Genomic DNA, 22079 nt, shown 5'->3' with positions numbered 1-22079 from the left:
GGGCAGCCCGAATCAAACGCTCTTTGGTATGTGGTTTCAAACCTGAATATGATTGAAAACGAGAAATGCGATGTGCACAGTCGATTATTGGAGGGGTATCCAGTACTTCTGAGCCGAAGACATCCATTAAAAATTTGGAGAAAAGTACAGTGAGATCGCCGTTCTCCAATTTTTCTGGAATCCCAATTATCCAGAGATTTTGTCTTCGAGAGCGGTTTTCAAGATCAGTGATTTTATATTTATAACGATCCAGCTGTTGAGAAGTCGAAGCTTGCTGTTGTTGCAAAGTTTCAATTATGCGATCTCTCTGGCGAGCGGCTTCTTCAAGAACTAAAATACTTGCTTGTTGTTTTTGTGAATCCAGTGTAAGTGATTGAAGTTTTGCGTCAAGTGTCTTTAAAATTTCATCAAACGTAGAAAGCTTTGAGGATAATTTATTCTCCAGTTTTTCAAGTCTGTCGTCCATAAACATCGCAATTGCTTCTAAAGTTAACGGTTCTTTCGTCTGTTTCGATTCCTTTGCTTTAGACATTTCAATGAGTTGAAAATGATTCAAACAATTTTTTAAAATTTCATATGTCTGAACCCCTTTAGAATAGGTATAAAAAGATCAATTAGGGGGTGTTTGTAGGTTTAAAAAAAAGTAAAAGGATTGGAGCGAAGCCTAAAACCACTTCACTCCATAAGCGCCATCTTGAGACCCCAAAGCTTTTTCAAGTAGGTAAAAAAAAAGATGAAAGTGGATATAGAACCACTAGAAAATGAGGCTAGAAAATAGTAATGAGGGACAAGGAGATGGCAGATGAACTAAATGAGCATTTTGCATCAGTCTTCACTGTGAAAGACACGAGCAGTGTGCCAGATGTTGTAGTGTGTGAAGGAAGAGAAGTAGGTGAAGTTACTGTTACAAGGGAGAAGTTGCTCAAAAAGCTGAAAGACCTAAAGGTAGGTACATAAGTCACCCGGACCAAACAAAATGAAACCTAGGGCTCAGAAAGAGGAAACGTTAGGAATTGTGGTGACACTAGCAATAATTTTTCAAAAATCATTGGACTCTGGCATGGTGTCAGAGGACTGGAAATTTCCAAATGTCACTCCATTCTAAGAAAGGAGGAAGGCAGCAGACAGGAAATTATAGACCAGTTAGACTGACCTCAATGACTGGGAAGTTGTTGCGGAGTCAATTGTTAAAGATGAGATGATATTGTACTTGGTAGAACAGGACAAGATAGGACAAAGGGAAAATCCTGCCTGACAAACCTGTTGGAATTCTTTGAGGAGATAGATAAAGGTGATGCAGTGGATGTTGTATATTTGGACTTTCAGAAGGCCTTTGACAAGGTGCCACACGAGGCTGCTTAGCAAATTAAGAGCCTGTAGTATTACAATTAAGTTCAAAACACGGATATAGTATTGGCTGATTGGACGGAGGCGGTGAGTGGAAAGAGGATCCTTTTCTAGTTGGCTGCCAGTGACTAGTGGTGTTCTGCAGAGGTCGGTGTTGGGATCACTTCTTTTTATGCTGTATATCAATGATTTAGATGATGAAATAGATAGCTTTGCAGATGATATAAAGATTGATGGAGGGGCAGGAGGTGTTGAGGAAACAAGTAGGATGCAGGACTCGGACAGATTAGGAGAATGGGCAAGAAAGTGGCAAATGAAATATAATGTTGGAAAATGCATGCTCATGCACTTTGGTAATAGAAATAAATGTGCAGTCTATTTTCTAAACAGGGAGAAAATCCAGGAATCTGAGATGCAGAGGGATTTGGGAGTACTTGTGCAGAACATTCTGCTCTCCAATGTCCGCTCCCTGGACAATAAAATGGATTACATCTGAATCCAACATAATTCTCGGTGGGAGTACAGAGTTTGCTCCGCATTTGTCTTCACAGAGACATGGCTCACTGATGGGATTTCGGACGCTGCCATCCAGCTAGACGGGCTAGCTTTGTTTTGTTTGGACAGAGATGCAGCTGTCTCCGGTAAGACTCACAGTGGTGGCTTGTGTGTTTACATCAACACGGAATGATGTAAGAACTCTGTGCTGATTTCCAGACGCTGCTCATCGCTAGTGGAGTCTGTGGCAGTTCGATGCAGACCATTTTATTTGCCACGGGAATTCAGCTCTGTCCTTATATTCGGTGTCTACATTCCCCCCCAGCGCAAATGCTAAGGAGGCGCTCTGTGAACTGTACAGGGCTACTAGCGAACTGCAGAACGCACACCCTGATGGTCTGTTTATTGTCGCCGGTGATTTTAACCACACGAACCTTACGTCAGTGCTCCCCAAATTACATCAGTATGTGGACTTTGCAACCGGGAGAAAACATGTTGGACCTGGTTTACACAAACATCCCTGACACATACTGGGCAGAGCCCCACCCCCACCTCGTTTACTCAGACCACATCTGTTATGCTAATCCCAGCATACAGACTGATCATCAGGTGCTCCAGACCAGTTCAGAAGCCGGTGAAAACCTGGCCAGCTGGAGCCATCTCTGCTCTTCAAGACTGCTTTGAGCACACTGACTGGCACATGTTCAGGGAGGCTGCAACCAATGGCGACTCTACCAACTTAGAGGAGTACACAGCATCAGTGACCAGCTACATCAGCAAGTGCATTGATGATGTTACTCTGTCCAAGACCATCACTATACGTGCCAACCAGAAGCCATGGATGACCGCAGAAGTGCGTGCACTGCTGAGGTCCCGCGACTCCGCCTTCAAGCAGGCGACAAGACAGCTCTAACAACAGCACGGGACAAACTGTCCCGAGCCATCAGGGGACAAAGTGTGCACATGCCCAGCTAATCCACAGTCACTTCCAGGACAGCAACAACACGCGGCACATGTGGAAGGGCATCCAGGACATCACCAATTACAAGACAACATCACCTGACTGTGCAGGTGATGCTGCCCTCCCAAATGCGCTGAATAACTTCTACGCTCGGTTTGAGGCAGAAAATGACGTGGCGGCGAGGAAGTCCACCCCTCCTACAAATGACCAGGTGCTGTGTCTCTCCGTGGCCGACGTGAGAAGAACCCTGTGCAGGGTCAACTCACGGAAGGCTGTTGGACAACACAGTATCCCTGGTAGAGTGCTCAGAGGATGTGCAGACCAGCTAGCAGATGTTCTCACTGACATCTTCAACATCTCCCTGAGCAGCGCCAGCATTCCAACTTGCTTCAAGGCCGCCACCATCGTCCCCGTGCCGAAGAAGTCCTCGCTGTCCTGCCTGAATGACTACCGTCCCGTTGCACTTACAACAATCATCATGAAGTGTTTTGAGAGGCTTGTCATGAGGCATATCAAGACCCTGCTGCCCCCCTCACTTGACCCCCTGCAGTTTGCGTACCATCCCAACTGCTCAACAGGTGACACCATTGCCACCACCCTCCACCTGGCCCTAACCCATCTGGACAAAAAAGACACATACATTTGGATGCTGTTCATAGACTTCAGTTCAGCATTCAACACAATCATCCCTCAAAAACTGACTGGAAAGCTGAGCCTACTGAGCCTGAACACCTCCCTCTGCAACTGGATCCTAGACTTCCTGATTGGGAGACCTCAGTTAGTCCGGATCAGGTGTAGCATCTCCAACACCATCACACTGAGCAGAGGCCCCCCCAGGGCTCAGTGCTCAGTCCACCGCTGTTCACTCTGCTGACCAACGACTGTGCTGCAACACACAGCTCGAACCACATCATCAGGTTCGCCGATGACACGACCGTGTTGGGTCTCATCAGCAAGAACGGTGAGTCAGCTTACAGAGAGGAGGTGCAGTGGCTAACGGACCGGTGCAGAGCCAACAACCTGTCTCTTAATGTGAACAAAACAAAAAGAGATGGTTGTTGACTTCAGGAGGGCACGAAGCGACCACTCCCCGCTGAACATTGACGGCTCCTCGGTAGAGATCGTAAAGGGAACCAAATTTCTTGGTGTTCACCTGACGGAGAATCTTACCTGGTCCCTCAAAATCAGCTCCATAGCAAAGAAAGCCAAGCAGGGTCTCTACTTTTTGCAAAGGCTGAGGAAAGTCCATCTCCCACCGCCCCCCATCCTCATCACATTCTACAGGGGTTGTATTGAGAGCATCCTGAGCAGCTGCATCACTGCCTGGTTCGGAAATTGCACCATCTCGGATCGCAAGACCCTGCAGCAGATAGTGAGGTCAGCTGAGAAGATCATCGGGGTCTCTCTTCTTGCCATCAAGGATATTTACACTACATGCTGCAACCGCAAAGGAAACAGTATTATGACGGACCCCATGCACCCCTCATACAATCTCTTCTCCCTCCTGCCATCTGGGAAAAGGCTCTGAAGCATTCGGGCTCTCACGACCAGACTATGTAACAGTTTCTTCCCCAAAGCTATCAGACTCCTCAATACCCGAAGCCTGGACTGACACCTTTCCCTAATGTCCTCTTTATTATTTATTGTAATGCCTGCACTGTTTTTGTGCACTTTATGCAGTCCAGTGTAGGTCTGTAGTCTAGTGTAGCTTTCTATGTGTTTTTTTTTATTACGTAGTTCAGTCTAGTTTTTGTACTGTGTCATGTAACACCATGGTCCTGAAAAATGTTGTCTCATTTTTACTATGCACTGTACCAGCAGTTATGGTCGAAATGACAATAAAAGTTGACTTGACTTAAAATGGGGTTGAGGAGAGAAATAAAGGATCAGCCATGATTGAATGGCAGAGCAGTCTTGATGGGCCAAATGGCCTAACTGCTCCTATGTCTTATGGTCTTATAGTAAATCCAAGAAAATAATAGACCATACCCAAAAGGGTGGACAAACAACTAATGTGCAAAAGAAAACTGGGTAATTACAAAAGAGAAAAATAATAAACAAATAATCAATCAGTAAATAGATATTGAGAACATGAGATGCAGTGTCCTTGCAAGTGAGTCCATTGGTTGTGGGAACTTTTCAATGATGGGGCAAGTAAAGTTGAGTGAAGTTATCTCCTTTGGTTCAAGAGCCTGATGGCTGAGGGGTAGTAACTTTTCCTGAACCTGGTGTTGTGAATACTGAGGCTCCTGTATCTTCCTCCTGATGGCAACAGTGAGAAGAGAGCATGATCTGGTTGGTGGGAGTCCCCGACGATGCTGCTTTCCTTTGACAGCATTCTGTGCAGATATGCTCAATAAAGGGTAGGCAGCACTTTACGCGCTATGAACTGAGCTGTATTCACTACTTTTTGTAGTATTTGCCTTCCAAGTGTATTGGTGTTTCCAGGCTGTGATGCAACCTCTTAAATCTTTCTCCACTTATCTTAAACAGATGCAGTCTAGTTTTAGACTACTAGGTCCCTCAGTTCTACAACACTTTCCAAGGCCCTACCATTTACCTTCTTATTATATATATGGGAGAGTGAAAATCTGGCTGAGTGGTGCCACAGCAACAAACTCTCACTCAATGTTAACAAGATCAAGAAGCTGATTATTGACTTCAGGAGGAAACCTCATTGGGGATCAAAGGTGGAGAGAGTCAGCAAATTTAAGTTTCTTGGTATCATCACTTCAGACAATCTGCCCTGGGCCCAGCACACAAATGCCATTATGAAGAAAGCATAGCAGCGCTTCTACTTCCTACAGGAAGCTCTGTGGCAGGAAAGCAGCATCCATCACCATGGACCCCTACCACCAAGGCCATGCACTCTTCTTGTTGCTGCCATCAAGGTGGTATAGGAGCCTCAGCATCCACAGCACCAGATTCCACACCACCATTTCCTCTCAACCATCAGGCTCTTGAACCAGAGGGCTAACTGTTCCCACAACCTATAGACTCACTTTCAAGGACTCTTCATCGCATGTTTTTGTTATTTATTGCTTTTTATTTCTTTTGTACTTGTATCGTTTGTTGTCTTTTGTACATCTGCTGTTTGTCTATTGTTGGGTGTGGTCTTTCAATGTTTCTGTTGTGTTTCTTGGAGTTATTGTGTGAGGCCACAAGAAAATGAATCCCAGGGATGTATAAGGTGACACATACGTACTTTGATAATATACTATGCAAGTCCTATACTGACTTAACTTGTCAATGTGCAACACCTTACACTTGTCCTTTAAAATCCACTTGCCATTCTCTAGCCCAGTTTCCAAGTTGGGCTTAATCCCCTTAAAATTTAGATAGCCCTCTTCATTGTCCAGTATAGACCAATTTTAGTGCCATTCACAAACTTCTATGTTAATAACACTGTGATCTATATTAACAATTTGGAAGACATAAAATAGAAGATGCAGCGCCAAACCCTATGGCACACCATTGGTGACAGGCCTCTGATACGCTAAACTAGCCCTGACTACCACTCTTTCACTACCTCTTTCCTGTAAGCCAATTTTGTATCCAACTGATCATCTCATTCTGGATTCCATCTGATCTAACCTTCCAGATCAGTCTGTCACCATACAAGACCACAGGAAAAAGACTGTGACCTTATCCATGCCTTTCATGATTTTATAAACATCTACAAGGTCACCTCTCCACCTCCTTTGCTCCAAGGAAAGTCTTAAATGATCCAACCTCTCCTCTTAATTCAAGCACTCCAGTCCTGCAAGTAGCATTAAGAATCTTTTCTGTACTCTCTCTAGCTTAATCCCATGCTTCCTGTAGCATGGCAATCAGAACTCAATACAATACTCTAAGTAACCAACATTTTGTTCTCTGCAATGTTATATCCCATCTCCTATACTCAAAGCCTCAGCCAATAATGGGAAGCACGCCATAAACCCTCACCACCACCCTGAATACCTATTTGCTACTTTTAGAGAATTTTGTACTTGTATTACTCAGTGTCTGTTCAACAACCCACTCCAAAGCCATGCCATTCATTGTATCGTGCAGTGATTTAACTTCTCAAATTGCGACACTTTGTACTTGTCTGAATTATATTCCATCTGTGAATACCTTTGCCTACTTTCCCAGTTGATCAATATCCCTTCGTAACCTGAGATAAACTACTTCAATGTCCAATATAATACCAAATTCGGCATTTTCTACAAATTTTCTAATACTGCCACTTACATTCTTATTGAAATTATTAATATCCATCACTCAGGCTTTGCTGAAGTCCGTGTAAATAATGTTTCCCTTGCTGGTCTTGATCTTCTTCAAAAATTCAATCCAATTTGTGAAACACAAATTCTCACATGCAGAACCATGCTAACTACCCCTAGCAGTCTTTATCATTCCTAATGCAAGTAATGTCTCTCATAATGTTTATGTAGAATTATTTGATTATGTTTCTAAGGATTCTGTTGAGGCATTTTAACATGTTAAAAATTGCTTTATAAAGGCAAGCTTCTGTTTTGTTCCATCAAAGTCAGAGCATTTAGAGGCGACATGTTGATATGTCTCAATAGAAAGATTGCCTCATGCAAACATGAGCCTAGATTTTTTTTAATCTTAAGTTTAAACATCTCAATGGGAATACAAGATACAAACAAGCCAGTTTCTGTTCAGCTACTTAGCTGGCATGCACAGACATGTTTTACCTTGAAGTGACTAGAAAACATAATTATATTCTCTAATGTTTGTTATGGCATCAGAGAAGAGCTGGCTCCTGAGGTGAACACATCACAAATCTACTTATACACATTAGATCCACGTGAGAGGTAGAAATATTGCCTTCATATGCATAATATATATGTGTCTTACGGCAAAGTGTCAACTCTAACTCCGGCAGCACACCAATAAGCAGCATTCAATTTGCACACCAAAATTGGACTCAAAATGAGCAAGTGAAATATAACAGTATTTTACAACAAAAACTTAAAACCACAGGCTTTCAGAAGGTTTAAACCATGTTAATCCACAATTAATACGTCCAGAATTAAGGAACAATTTTTATTCCTCCTACTCTGCAAATGATAAAACAGATTGTACAATTAAACCTAGCTTGGAGCCCCTCCATCGGTCAGGTTGACAATGGATATTGCATCCTAACTGTTTAGATACACAAGGCTGGGCAGTACTATATGGAAAGCAAGCTGTTGCCCATGTAGCAAGCCACCCCCCCCCCCCAGCCCCCATGCATCTGATGAACCCAAAGGAATAGTAGACACCAATACAGTGCGGCACCAACAGCAACGCACGAGTTGCCAGACAATGCTAAACGTACGACTGCTTTAGGGACTCCAGCTCAGGATTTTTTCCTTGGGGTTTACTCCTGAAGCCTTACCCATCAGTAGGTACAGCCACAAGGCAGCGGAGGTTTGAGATGAGAGTCTTTTTCTCTCATAAATGATCTCCCAGGCACAGCTGATGAACCGCATCTGCCTGAAGTGACTGGTTTTAAGACACCAGTAAGCCCCTCTTCCTTTCAGTAGAAATGGCTCTGCTGGACTTAGTAGCTAAGCCAAACGTGAAGGTCAGGCGCTGGACTTGGTTGTCAGAGGCTATCTGAGGCACACACCACTGGGAGCATTTAATATGTAGTGGAAACTTATCCCCATTATCATCCCCGGCTATAACAACCTGAGGAAAAATTAAACCATCAAACTACAACATTTAAACATATGAATCCCTGAGTATTCCGAGCCCATCAATGTGATGGTTTTAAAGGATAGCAACACAGAATGTGGCAATAATCAAACATCTATTTGCAAACTAAAGGATCACCGTGTCCTAAAAGCAATCCCTAAAAGACCTCATCCTTGATTCTGGTAAAAATATACTCAACTCTCCACGGTTATACTAAACCTTTACTAAACAATCTGGATACTTTCCTTTTCCTTTCATGATTTGGTTTTTTGAAACTTTTCCTCAGTAATCTCAAATTACGCCTAGTATAGAACTTATTTCATACTGAGGAGTTCTGATGAAAGGTCAATGACCTGGAGTATGAATGTTTTTCTTTCTCTGGAAAACTATTTGCAGAGTATTTCCAGCTTTTTAAAAATATATTTTTACTGCACCAGATGGTTTGAGCGGAGCTCACAGTGAATTTATTTTCCACCATAAAAACATAACCAACTAAAGAATTATTGCTCCATTGTACAGAAGGATTACTATTAATTACTGACTTTGATCAGACCAAAGGTGCATTTCTGGACCCATTTCTGCTTAGCCTTCATTGGAACCAATACTTATGATACTGCCAACCTGTTATTTCCAATACAGGCCAATGTTATTATTTTTGTTACTCCTCTCATCCCACCCCTTCTCCATTCTCTCCCTCTCACATTCTGGCAAATACTGCTGATGCTAGAAATTTGAAATAAAAATAATAAGATACTTATATTCTTATGAGGGCATTTCCCCAAAATTATTGTACTGAGGTGCTGCCTCACGGGCTGTCCAACCACTTTTTTTTTTAGAATAAATTATGATAGATATTCAAGAAACAACTAAAAATTCAAAGGTAAACACAAGAGATTCTACAAATGCTGGAAATCTTAAAGGACTGAAAAGGAAGGAATCTAATAGGAGAGGACAGTGGACCACGGGAGAAAGGGAAAGAGGAGGGGAACCAGAGGGAGGCAATGGGCAGGTGAGTAGTAGGGGTGAAAGAGTAACCAGAATGGGGAATGGAAGAGGAGATGGGGGAGCAATTACCAGAAGTTAGAGAAAACAACGTTCATGCCATTAGGTTGGATGAAGCTTACTCAGATGGAATATGGGGTGCTGCTCCTCCAGCCTGAGTTTGGTCTCATAACATCAGAGGATGAGGCCAAGCTCAGGTTGGAGCAGCAACACTTAAATTTCATAGTTTAAACACTTCTAAAGTGTTACTCTCATTTACCTATGTCCCAAAGACGTAGTTCAGTCAACGCCTCTAACTCAAGCCCTCCAGCATTCTTCTGCATTCTTTCCAGTTTAACCACATCTTTCCTAATAATAGGATGAAATAAACTGTACGCAGTTCTCCAAGTGTGACTTCAGCAGGACGACTGCAACATAATGTCTAGTTTCCTATACTCAGTGCCCTGACTGATGGCCAGTGTACTAAACACCTTTATCACCACCCTGTATAACTGTGACACCACTTGCAACAAATTTTGCACTTGTCTTCCTAAGTCTCTCTGTTCCATTCCACTCCCTAACGCCAGTCCTGTCTGAGTACAAGTCCTACTACACTAGCTTGACTCTCCAAAATGTAACACTTCACACTTCTCTCTTTAAAATCTATTTGCTACTTCTCTGTTCACTTTCCTAACTGATTCCAATCTACGTTAACCTTCTTCACTATCAGCAACACCTCTTAATTTTGTGCCATCGGCAAACTTGCTGATCAAGCCGTGAGCATACGCATCCAAATTATTTTCATTATGAATAACAAGAGCCTAACACTGACCCATGTAGCACATCATTAGTCAATGGCCTCCATTCTGAGAAATAACCTTCAAATACCACCCTGTGCTTCCTATCTCTCAGTCAATGTTGAATCCACTTAACGGCTCTTCTTCTAGTCCATGGAACCTAACCTTTCAGACCAGCTTACCATGTGAGTTTGGTTTAGAGATTGAACTTCAGTTAACCGAATGTATTAGAACCAAGTTTTATAATGGTGACCAAAAAACTACTTATTTTCTTAAGAACATATCTGACACACTAGTATAACTTTAATGGTGAAAGAAGCTTTGTCCCTATTTAATCTACTTGAGCAAGGTAGTTGACACTTTAGCCAACTCTTGATTAGACCAGCAAGCCATTGAGCTGTAGCGAAATTGCTATGTACCGCATGAGTATCCTGGAATCCAATGGTTCAAAAAGTTAACTTACTATTCCCTCTCAAGAGGAATGTTATGCTGGCCTTGACAGTGTTGACCAAATTCTGAATTAATAAAGAGGTTGTACCATATTTCTATATAACTGAAGTCACATTCTAGCACACTGTACCACACCTTTTACAGGCAGTACATAATAGTAAATTGCACTCTAATTCAATATGATCTGAACTAAGATAATTATACAAACAATACTCAATTTACCTATTGTCTTCTCACTTAATAAAAAGATTATGCATTCTATTATAGCAGTACGCTGTTATTCTGTAACAGAAGAATCTTTATACTCATTTGTACAGAACAGACACCCATGATACACATACACTAAACAAAACTACTAAGAGGAAATGCTGTTCATACTAATTCTTATGCCATGAAGTGCTTGGATTTGTGCTTGCATCACAGCATTGAAGGCAAGCAGACTGCTACTTAGCCAGACTTATAGCTTTATTCAAAAATGATAATGTCCTAAAGAAATGTAGCATTTGGTCATCCTGATGAAAATGAATGCAAAAAGCCACATCAAAAGAAAAAAATTATATAATGAACAAGAAACTCTGAAAACTAACTTTTTCACAGCATTGCAGAAATAGGTAGTGACTAAACTTATATAAATAACGAGCCAAGTACATGTGGATTTTATGTTTGATATTTTAAGTATGTTATTTATGTCTGTTCCACCCCCCCCCCAATAACATCAAAACTAATCCACCTCTAATTCAGATACTTCAATTAGTGGTATATTTTAATGCACTTGAAAAAAAATTAATTTTGTTTTTCAAACATTCAATTGATCAACCTTAACATGCATCCCCACCAAAAATAACTTAATTTGTAAATTTCGATTTCAGTGTAAGGTAAGAACTTATTGGCATCATATCTGAAAACTTTAAAATCAGAGCTAAAGGTATGACCCAACTACAAAACAAGTAGAGAAAAATAACAAAAGCTCAGCTTTGATATCTATTAATCTTCTAATCAAGGAATCCCTTCACTATTAACTTTTCTGTTCCTGATACAATTCTGGAATATTGGCATCAAACCCTTTCAATAAATCATTTCTATTGTCCAGTACAACAGCCTAAATTCCACCTCTACACAGCTTTCACATAGCTATGTATGCGACAGTGCTCTGCAAGGATCCATTCTAGGACACCTGCTCTTTCTGATTATTATAAATGACTCGAATGAGGAATGGAGGAACGGGATAGTACTTTTGCAGATGACAGAAAGGTTGAAGGTGTAGTGAATAGTGTAGAAGTTTGTCATAGATTATAATAGGATAGAGACAAGATGCAGAGTTAGGCGCAGAAGTGGAGTTCAATCTGGAAAAGAGTGAAATAAGACACTTTAGAAGATCAAACTTGAATGCAGAGTAGGTTAATCTGTATTGCTCTGGATTTCCAAAACCTGCAGAATCTCTTACGTAGAAGGTTAATGGCAGGATTCTTAACAATGTGGAGGAACAGTGGGAGGGGGTCTTAGGGCCCAAGTCCATAGATCCCTCAAATTTGCCACACATGTTGATAGGGTGGTTAAGTAAATATATAGAATGGTGGCTTTCATTAGTTAGAGGATTGAGTTTAGGAGCTGCAGGGCAATATTACAAATCTACTAAATTCTGGTTAGACCACACTTAAGAATATTGTGCAAAGTTCTGGTCATTCATTATCGGAAGGATGTGGACGCCTTAAAAAGTGTGCAAAGGAGATTTACTAGTACGATACCTGGATAAGAGAATACAACTTATGAGGAAAGGTCGAGCAAGCTAGGGCTTTTCTCCTCAGAGTGAAGGGAGATGACAGGTGACACATTGATAGAGTGGACAGCCAGCACCCTTTTCCCTTTTGCCCCCAAGTTGACAACGGTCAATACTAGACAACATCTATTTAAGGTAAGTGGAGAAAAGTTTAGAGGAGATGTCAGAAGCAGTTTGTTTTTACACAGAGCGTGGTGGGTGCTTGGTACACACTGCCAGGTTTAGTGGTAGAGGTTAATACAACAGAAATATTTATAAGATTGTTAGAGTGGCACAGGAACATAAGGAAAATGGAGGGTTATGGCTTGTGTATGTGGATAAGGATAGATTGATGGTGGAGTAAGTTAAATAGGTTGGAACAACACTGTGGGCCAAAGAGCCCTTACTGTGCTATACTGTTCTATATTCTCTCAAAGTCAATTTATACAAATCCCAAGATTTCACTCATTAACGACGCTAGTTGCCTCCTCAAAAAACTTCAACCAATATCAAAAATGACATACGTAATATCAATTTAATTCTCTCATTAATAATAATAACTTAATTTACAGAGCACTTTTTATACAAATGATATGGTTCAAAGTGCTTTACAATGGGATAAAGTGATAAAGACAAAAAGGGGTTAATTAAGAATAAAATTAAACAAAATATTTTTGAGAATTAGCCTTTATTTGCTCAACCAGTCAGTAATAATGAATCCTTGTAATTTTCTCATAACAGGCATTGAATTAATAGGCCTTTATTTCCTAGTTTCTCCCTTACTCATCTCCAGTAATAAAGTTTCAATTTTTCAATAATAAATCAAGACTACTTTAAAAGATCACAACAAGGAATAATAACCATGTCCTTAGGTGCTTCTCTTAATTTCCTAGAGTGGAAAACTTCTAGAGACTTGTCTTATCTTCTCAGGAATAATCCTTTTAATCTATTGAATTAAATTAATTCTTCCTATTTATTTTTAGAATGATTTTGCATTGCTGATATTTAAACTCATTAACCACTGTGAAGATTGTACAAAGTACGCATGTAACAAATCTGTCATAGCCCGATTATAAAGGATTGGAAAACTTTGAACAAAATCTGGCAAGAAACAGTTGTTTACGTGCAAATCTGTTAATAACCAATTTAGAGATGCCATCAAGTCACTGACTGGTTTATGCCCTACTGTGGCTACTTTGTGCAGAAAATACTTTGTCTTAGCTTCCTTTTTTATATGAAGGATGCATAGGATTCATATAAGTGATCAATTAATACAGCACAGAAATGACTAATTAAGAACTTTTTTGGCAAAGAAAGTAAACAATGCTCGTTCTGTACTACAGGTAATATTGTTGGAGGCTTAATCCAATGTTAAATGTTATATTTTAATTTGTCTTACCTTTTTCTCTCTTAAACGATCAACCTTTAACTCTATTCTTTCAGTAGATAACTTGATACTACTAAAATTATTGTTTTAATTTGTCACTTTAGCACATCACAACCTCATTAATTTACTTGTAAGATCTTTTGGTTTAATCTTAAATACAGCTTACCATCTTTTTTTAACACCTCTTGCAGCTTCAAAAACACATGCAACCTCTTATGAATATGCACTTGGGTCCTTGAGTTTCTCCCTCATATTCAGTTTCTGTTAAAACCACTTCCAACATTTATAATCAATTTTTGAACAAGGTTCAGTTCAAAAGTGTGACTAGACAGTATACTACACGCAAGTATCTTTGCAGATTATTCAACATACTTTTTTCTCCTTTTCCAGGAGTGAAACCGATTTGTCCCGAGAATGCGATGAGGAATCACTCAAAGCTTGATATTTTGCACCAGATGAATGGTTGCCTCTGTTCTAAAAAAAAATTATTTTAAATAAATTTAGCTTTAAGCTAGAGAGAAATGAATTTATTAGGGTAGATGGTTAATTACAAGAGAGCTGACTGACGCAAAGGATGATACCAACAGCAAATAAAATGGTATCAGGCCATGAAAAAGATCTGTGTTTATAGTTTAAACAAAATGATCAGTTGCTTCAAAACTACATGCCTTAATATTTTTGATGAAAACCAAAATTTTGTTTAAGATGTTAAAATATATTTTTAAAAAACACAGGCTTTCCATCCTTCTCACATTCTAGTCTGTCAATTATAAAATTATTGCATTATTGAAAAATAAATTATTCAACATATTTAACATTACCAAATGAATTTAGCAGTTAGATTACACTTAAGTGTCCATAGTAAATGTTGCTTAGAAAACTGATTCATGGGTAATGAGTGTATGCAGCCTATCTTGCCATCAACTTTCAATGTATGCATCATTTAAGATTTTCACATGCAGTTATCACAGATGTAAAGAATCAAAAGAACCACGAGAGCTACATTCTGCCTAAAAATACAGTCAAATGTCTGAGAAATAGCTTAAGGAAGAAGTTAGTAGGGAAGAAGGTTTTATCAAATGCCAGGGAAAAAAAGACTTCCTCGTCAGCCGACTTCAACCCCTTATCTCCCCAAGGAGCAAGAAGTCTCCTGAGCATATCTGTATGACTGTGAGAAGAGAATGCTAAATTCATCAGTCCCAGGAACACCACACCTACAAAATAACTGCAATGCTTGAAAATATTTTGTGTAAAAGGGTAACCAAGGAACATATTTGGAAAGTAAAATTTACGAAGGGTAATGTGCTGTAAACAGAGACTATTTGGATGACTCTTTCAAAAGGTCTGGCACTGATTTGCTGGACTGAATGCCCTCTTTCTCTACTGTGCAATCTCTGAAAGGAAACAACTGTGATGAATTAAAGTAGTTACTCTATAAAGAATGGAAAAATACTCTATTAATTGCTCAGTTTCACTAGTTACAAGTTGACAGGACCCACAAACTCTATTCAACCACAACTTTGCACTGTGCTAGAATTATCTAAGTACATTTTACTGAACTTCTTATAGTCATGCTTTCTTCAAATTCACCACCACTGCAATCCCCAGTTATTCATAACTCAATTACATGTAACTGATGTTTTTGCAGCATGAAGACCCCATTCTCTAAACACCAAAACTTTCATTAACATGCTGTTTTCTTGCAGAATATGAAAGGAAAAATGTAACACATGGCTACTGGAAGTGAAGGCACCATCTTAATATCCCCTCAAACTGTTTCCCTGCCCATTCCAAACCCAATGGATGACAGCATCTTGGAACCATGATCCGAAAATGTAGTCTGCAGTCATTAACAATGCCAGGGTGCACAAGATTCCAGGTGTGCTTTGTTTCTTCTGATTTCCATCCACAGCAAGTTCCATCATTGAGAATATATTCAAAAGGTAGCGCCTCAAGCAGGAGGCCCCCATCATTAAAAATCTACCCCCATCCAAAACTTGCTCTCTGCTTGTTACTACCATCAGGTAGGTAATACAGGGGCCTGAATACTCACACAATGATATAAACGCTTATTCTGCTTCGTCAATGGATTTCTGAACAGTCCATGAACACTAGCTCATTATTCCTTTATTTGCACCTATGTTATACTAATTTTATGTCTTTGCACTGACACAAACAACAAATTTTTCTTCAGATTGAAGACAATGATAATAAACAATTCAATTAACATGCTGTTATAACAAGCTAATCCATGCTTTATTTCCATAGGGATAGGACACCATGGATACCAGCTCATCTGAATACAAAAATCACATATTGATACTGCTTTAGGACTCTGATTATTTTACAACATTCACAAATGCACACCAGCAATTGCTGAGTGCAACAAACTGTAAGAAATCCTGCACTTGTTGATACAGGGTATGAATGATTCCATCTCTAACTTGCCTCAATTAAATTAAATTGGTTTATTATTTCCAGATGTACTGAGATATGGTGGGGAAACTTTGTTTTGCATGCTATTCATATAGTTCAATTCATTACAATTGTGCTTTGAAACAGTACAAAGGGAAAACAACACAGAATAAAGTGTTATAGCTACAGAAAAAGTGCTATATAGCAGACAATAAGGCGCAAGACCATAGCAAGGTAGCTTGAGAGGCCAAGAACCCACCTTATTATACTAGGGGACTGTTCAGTAATCTTCACAATGCATGAAGGTCTAACACAAAAAAATTGTAAGTTGTATAAGTACCAGTGTTGAAGCTGTCCAAGCTAACATAATCTTTGAAATGAATGTTAGGTGGTGTTGTTGAAGCAGTTCATTCTGCTGACATGGAACCTATGTTGACTGCCATTTTGGGAATGGGGCCATTTTTGAAATGGACTGCCTGTGTACGACATCACTCATAAACTCAGCACTTGGATTTGCTAACCACAAACAAGAGAAAATCTTCAGATGCTGGAAATCAGATCAACACGCACAAAATGCTGGAGGAACTCAGCAGACCAGGCAGCATCTACGGAAAAGAAACGTCGACTGTACTCTTTTCCATAGATGCTCCCTGGCCTGCTGAGTTCCTCCAGTATTTTGCATGTTACTTGGATTTGCTGTGAAGGCACCCACTTAGGAGAGTTGCATCAGGTCAACAATATAGGCATTTTAATGTCCTTTGTTTGGAGGTCAATATCTTTGTTCCCCCACTTGTGCCTCTGCTGGAGCCTAGTTGTAAAAGGTTCAATTCTACCAGTGAGTTTAATTCCCAACTACAAATGGTGGGAGCGTACCTTAATTAAAGATATCAAAACGATATTAAGATAAATCTATATTGTTAAGAGTGCAAAGCTTTGAGGAGATGTGAAGGCCTCATTTGCCTTCAGAGATAAATGATCACAAGAGATTATTCTGAATGAGAGAAAGGAAATACTCCTGATATGACCAATATTTATCAATTACCAAAAAATTTTAGCCTGACAACAGTTTGTAAAAGTACTCCATTAGCTACAAAGTTATTTGCACTTCATCCTTGCCTTCCTTTGAACCCATGCATGTTATTTCATAAATGCAAGTTCTTTGATTTATTCAACTATTTGACGCAAGAATATTTCAATCAATTCCAAGGTTGCAATCTTCAGTCATTTAAACCAAAGCTACTTCTGGTCATCTACAGTTCCCTCATTGAAGCCCAAGCTGCAGACTTTTGTAGGTAGTTTAGACCACAGGACATAAAAGCAGAATTAGGCCATTCAGCCCAATGAGTGTGCTCTACCATTTGATCTTGACTGATTTATTTTCACTCTAAACCCTAGTTTCCTGCCTTCTTCCTGTAACTTCTGATGCCCTTACTAATCAATAACCCATCAACTTTCTCTTTAAATATACCCAATGATTGGGCCTCCACAGTTGTCTGTGGCAATGATTTCCACAGATTCACCATCTTCTGGATAAAGAAATTCTCCTTATCTCTGTTCCAAAATGACATCCTTCTATTCTGAGGTTGTGCACTTTGGTCCTAGACTCTTCCACTTTTGGGAACATTTGCTCCATGGCAATGTAACACCTTTCATTTGAATAAAAACACAGTATAACATTAAATAAATTGTGTTGGTAATTGGCAGTGAAATTGGCAAATACAATGTTAGCATTCTTTTCAAGAGGATGAAACATGAAAGCAAGGACATACTGCTGAGGCATTATATGGCATTGGTCAGACAGCATCTGGAATATTGTGTGTAATTTTGGGCTCCGTATCTAAAAGATGTGTGGTTCCTGGACAATTCAGAGCAACATTCCCTCTCTTTTTTTTTCATAGCTGCATGGACCAACCATTGCACTGAGCGAGATTTTTTTTTAAACATGGCCTGAAAATTGCACCGCACTTTAAATTAACATTATATGAAAGAAAATTCCTGCTGCATGCAACAAAGGCTATTTCAGTAACTGCGCGACCACACATCTGCAGACCTTAGACAGAACTTCCAGAGGAAATTCACAAAAAATGTTCCCAGGGTTAAAAGTTTTAATATATGAAGAGCATTTAACATCTCTGGGTCTGTATTCAATGGGAATTCAAAGGGATTTGGGGAATCTCATTGACAGCTACTGGATATTGAAAGGCCTGAATACAGTGGACAGGAAACTTCTATTAGTAGAAAAGACTAGGATCCGAAGGCAAAATTTCACTATAATGGGATGTCCCTTCTGAATTGAGATAATGAGAAACTTCTTCAGCCAGTTTGGTGAATCTGTAGGATTTGTTAGCACAGAGGGTTGTGCAGGTCAAGACATTGGGTGATTTTACACAGAGTTTGATGGATTCTTGATTGGTAATGAGACTAAGAGTAGCAGGGAAAGGCAGATGAGTAAAAAAGTCAGTTATAATTAAATGGAAGAGCGGACTCAATGGGCTGAATGACCTAATTCTGCTCATCTTGTGACCTTGAACAGGTATGTTAATGGTCAAAATAAGACTGAGCTTCAGCAGTCCATTGATTGGGTGGGATTGGGCAATTGAAGTGTGGGACTCACAGAAATCTCTAACATCCTAACGGCCTTAGGAAGCAGCTGCCCAATTAAACCACACCTTTCACTCCATCAGACATCATAGTCAACATGGTTTTGAATGTGGTAGGTGTGTCTAACCAATTCTTACAGTTTTTTGAGGGGGTTACTGGGAATGTTGGTGAAGGGAAGGCAGTGGATGTTGTATATGTGGACTTTAGCAATGCATTTGACAAAGTCCCACATGGGAGGCTGGTCAAGAATGTTCAGTTGCACGGCATTCAGGATGTGGTAGTAAACTGGACAGAACATTGGCTTCACAGGAATAGCCAGACTGTGGTAGTAAATGGTTGCCTCTTTGACAGAGGCCTGTAACCAGTGATGTGCCGAAGTGCTCAGTGTTGAGGCCAATATTGTTTGTAATGTATATCAACAATCTGGATGATAACTGGATCAGCAAATTTGCAGATGACCCCAAGAATGGAAGAGTAGTGGACAGCAAGGAAGTCTATCAATGCTTGCAGCATGACCTGAAACAGCTGGAAAAAAGGCAGATAAAACTTAATGCAAACAAGTATGAGGTGTTGCACTTTGAAAGAACAAACCAGATAGAACTTGCACAATGAACAGTAAGGCACTGAGAGGAATGTGGTAGAACAGAGGGATCTGAGAATACAGATGCATAATTCCTTGAAAGTTGTGTCATAGGTAGAAAGGATAAGTCTTCATAAATCAAAGTCCTGAGTACAGGAATTGTGGTGTTATGTTAAAGTTGTACAAGACGTTGGTAAAGACAAATATGGAGTATTGTGCAGTTCCGGTCATCCACCTAGAGGCAAGATAACAATAACATTGAAAGAGTTCAGAGAAAATTTACAGGGATGTTGGCCAGAATTTGAGGACCTAAGACATGGGGGAAGTTTGAATAGGTTAGGACATTATTCCCTGGAGCATAGGAGAATGAGGTGAAATTTTATAGAGATATATAAAATTATGAGGAAGCAAGAATTGTAAACTGAGGTCGGGTGAGGGAACTGGAAGTCATAGTTTAAGGGTGAAAGGTAAAATATTTAAGGGAACCTGAGGAGAAACTTCTTCATTCAGAGGGTGGTGAGAGTGTGGATGGAGCTGTCAGTGGAAATGGCGGATGTGTCATTGATTGCAACATTTAAGTGAAGTTTGTATAAGTACATATATCAGAGAGGTATTGAAAGCTAAGTTCCAGGTGTGGGAAAATGGGACTGGACAAAATAAGTTAGGTATGCAATGGATGGGCCGTAGGGCTTTTCTGGACTGTAGTGCTCTATGAGTCCAATAGTGGAGACCAATAGTGGTGTGCTAACTTTATAATTCCCTAGTTACGCAGAGAAATCTGTTCATTGAACCTCTGCCAAGTTAGAACTGGCAACATAGTTCAATGACTGCATTCATTCAAAAGAAAATGAAGTCTATGAGGTAGAGAGGAAAATGAAGTGTTCTGTGTTTTTTTAAAAATATGAAGTAAAGTGTAATTGATTAATCACGGCTTTTGTTACTTTACAAATACCAGGAACAGTCAGAAACAGGGCTTCTTCAAGTCCACCACATACTGGCATTCATATCTGGACCCTGCTAAAGACATTTGCTAGAGCCACCATCACTGCTGCTAGAAGGTTTGTTCCAAATCATTAAAAAGGAGTGAGATTAAGTAGCTTCTCACTGGTAGAAAATTCAGAGCTGGTGTCTCATAAAAGAATGGTAACATCTATGATAGATTCCTGAACAGATTGCAATTAACTCAAGGCTGTTGAATCAGAGAAAAACTGAATGTCAAAATAAGGCTAATGTAAAATCTTTTGAATTAAAGGTCTGTCTAAAAAAACATTGAATATTTGGGCAGGTATGTAATACATATATGGTAGTTCAGTATCTTCCATATTTACTAGTCCAGTTCAATTCATAAAATACAACCAGCAACATTTTATATTTTAAAAAACTAAGTTAAATTTTCATCAAAATATTGCTTATAAATGTGGAAATGCACATGCCAAAATAATTTTGCAAAGAAACTGCTGATAGTTAATTTTTTTTTGTTAAATATAATCTAGATGAAGCAGCATACTCTAATTATAGTTCATATAGGAATATGACTATTCTGTTATCCATTCAGTTTTCAATTTTATTCTTTGAAAATAGACAACTTTTTAAACCTATCACTCTTTCTAGCAATGCTATTTTGTCACAATTATTTAATATTTATATTCTGATTATTCAATAATTTAATTCAGATGAGCAGTCAACAATCTTTATACAAGATCAACGCCAAAAAATATTGAGATCAGATTTACTGATTGTTAACCCACACTAGCAGAAAAAAGTTGTTCTGATGGAAAACTCTGCTTTCTTCTTGTTTAATAAATTCAACTCAATCATAAATGTTACTTTCAATTTCTTTCTATAGAATTCTTAGCAATTCCTTTAGAAAATCCTTAGCACTTACCAGCTTTCCAAAATGGTATTTACAGTAGCCACAGTATTTAACGTTATCAGCTTCTGAACCTTCTTCTTCACATAGAAGTCCTGCCAATTGCGCACTAAAAAAAGTGAAAAAAACAGTTAAGATACTAGCAAAGAGAATGAAATACATGTAAAACTTACACAGTAGTTTATGGCTGTACATTAAGTCTTCTCCTTTCCTTACTTTCCTCAATAAATTCTGTATTCCAAAAAGTATACTACAACCCTCTCATCTCTTCCAAATTTATTAATCACACTGTTAAGATCCTAGTACATCTACAATGCAAATGTCCAGAATTCTCCCAGTGGCCTAGTGATATTTTTTATATAGCATAAAGAACTCAATTTGGTTCCTAATCAAAGTTAAATTATCTCAGGTCAACTATCACAAAAGGTCTCATCATTGAGATGACGGAATGAAAAGCATGATCAGGTAGTTAGATAACTAGTTAGAAGGTGTACATATCTTGATAGTGTTTAAATTCATGAAAACCCAAAGAAATCTGAAATAAAGCTGAAAATAGTGAAAATACTCAGGTCAAGTAACATGCAAAGAGAGAGAAAGTTAATAATTCAAGTTGATAAACTGATGAAAGATGATCCAACTGAAATATTAACTTCCATAGATGCTGCCTTACCCAAGTATTTCCTGAATTTTACATCTTGTACCACACTTGCAAACATTTTATTGAGCTGTGCTATTCAGCACTCTGCTT

General features: G+C 39.3%; 1 protein-coding gene across 8 annotated transcripts in view; it reads right to left on the bottom strand.

Annotated features, from left to right (window-relative positions):
* mllt10 (MLLT10 histone lysine methyltransferase DOT1L cofactor) overlaps positions 1-22079 on the bottom strand; it is a 281282-nt gene that overhangs the window by 193872 nt on the left and 65331 nt on the right. For 6 of the 8 annotated variants that reach the window (XM_073054633.1, XM_073054638.1, XM_073054634.1 and 3 more), the window contains 2 exons: positions 21347-21440; positions 14238-14339 (listed from right to left, as the gene is read on the bottom strand). In XM_073054633.1, coding sequence (XP_072910734.1) covers positions 14238-14339; positions 21347-21440 — 196 coding nt within the window. The remainder of the gene's footprint in view (positions 1-14237; positions 14340-21346; positions 21441-22079) is intronic. The other 2 variants (XM_073054635.1, XM_073054636.1) reach the window with 1 other exon arrangement.

This window comes from Hemitrygon akajei, chromosome 8 (assembly GCF_048418815.1).
Source record: "Hemitrygon akajei chromosome 8, sHemAka1.3, whole genome shotgun sequence".
Lineage (NCBI taxonomy): Eukaryota > Metazoa > Chordata > Chondrichthyes > Myliobatiformes > Dasyatidae > Hemitrygon > Hemitrygon akajei.
The sequence above is the reverse complement of the archived record's forward strand: the minus strand, read 5'-3'. Positions and strand labels throughout refer to the sequence as shown.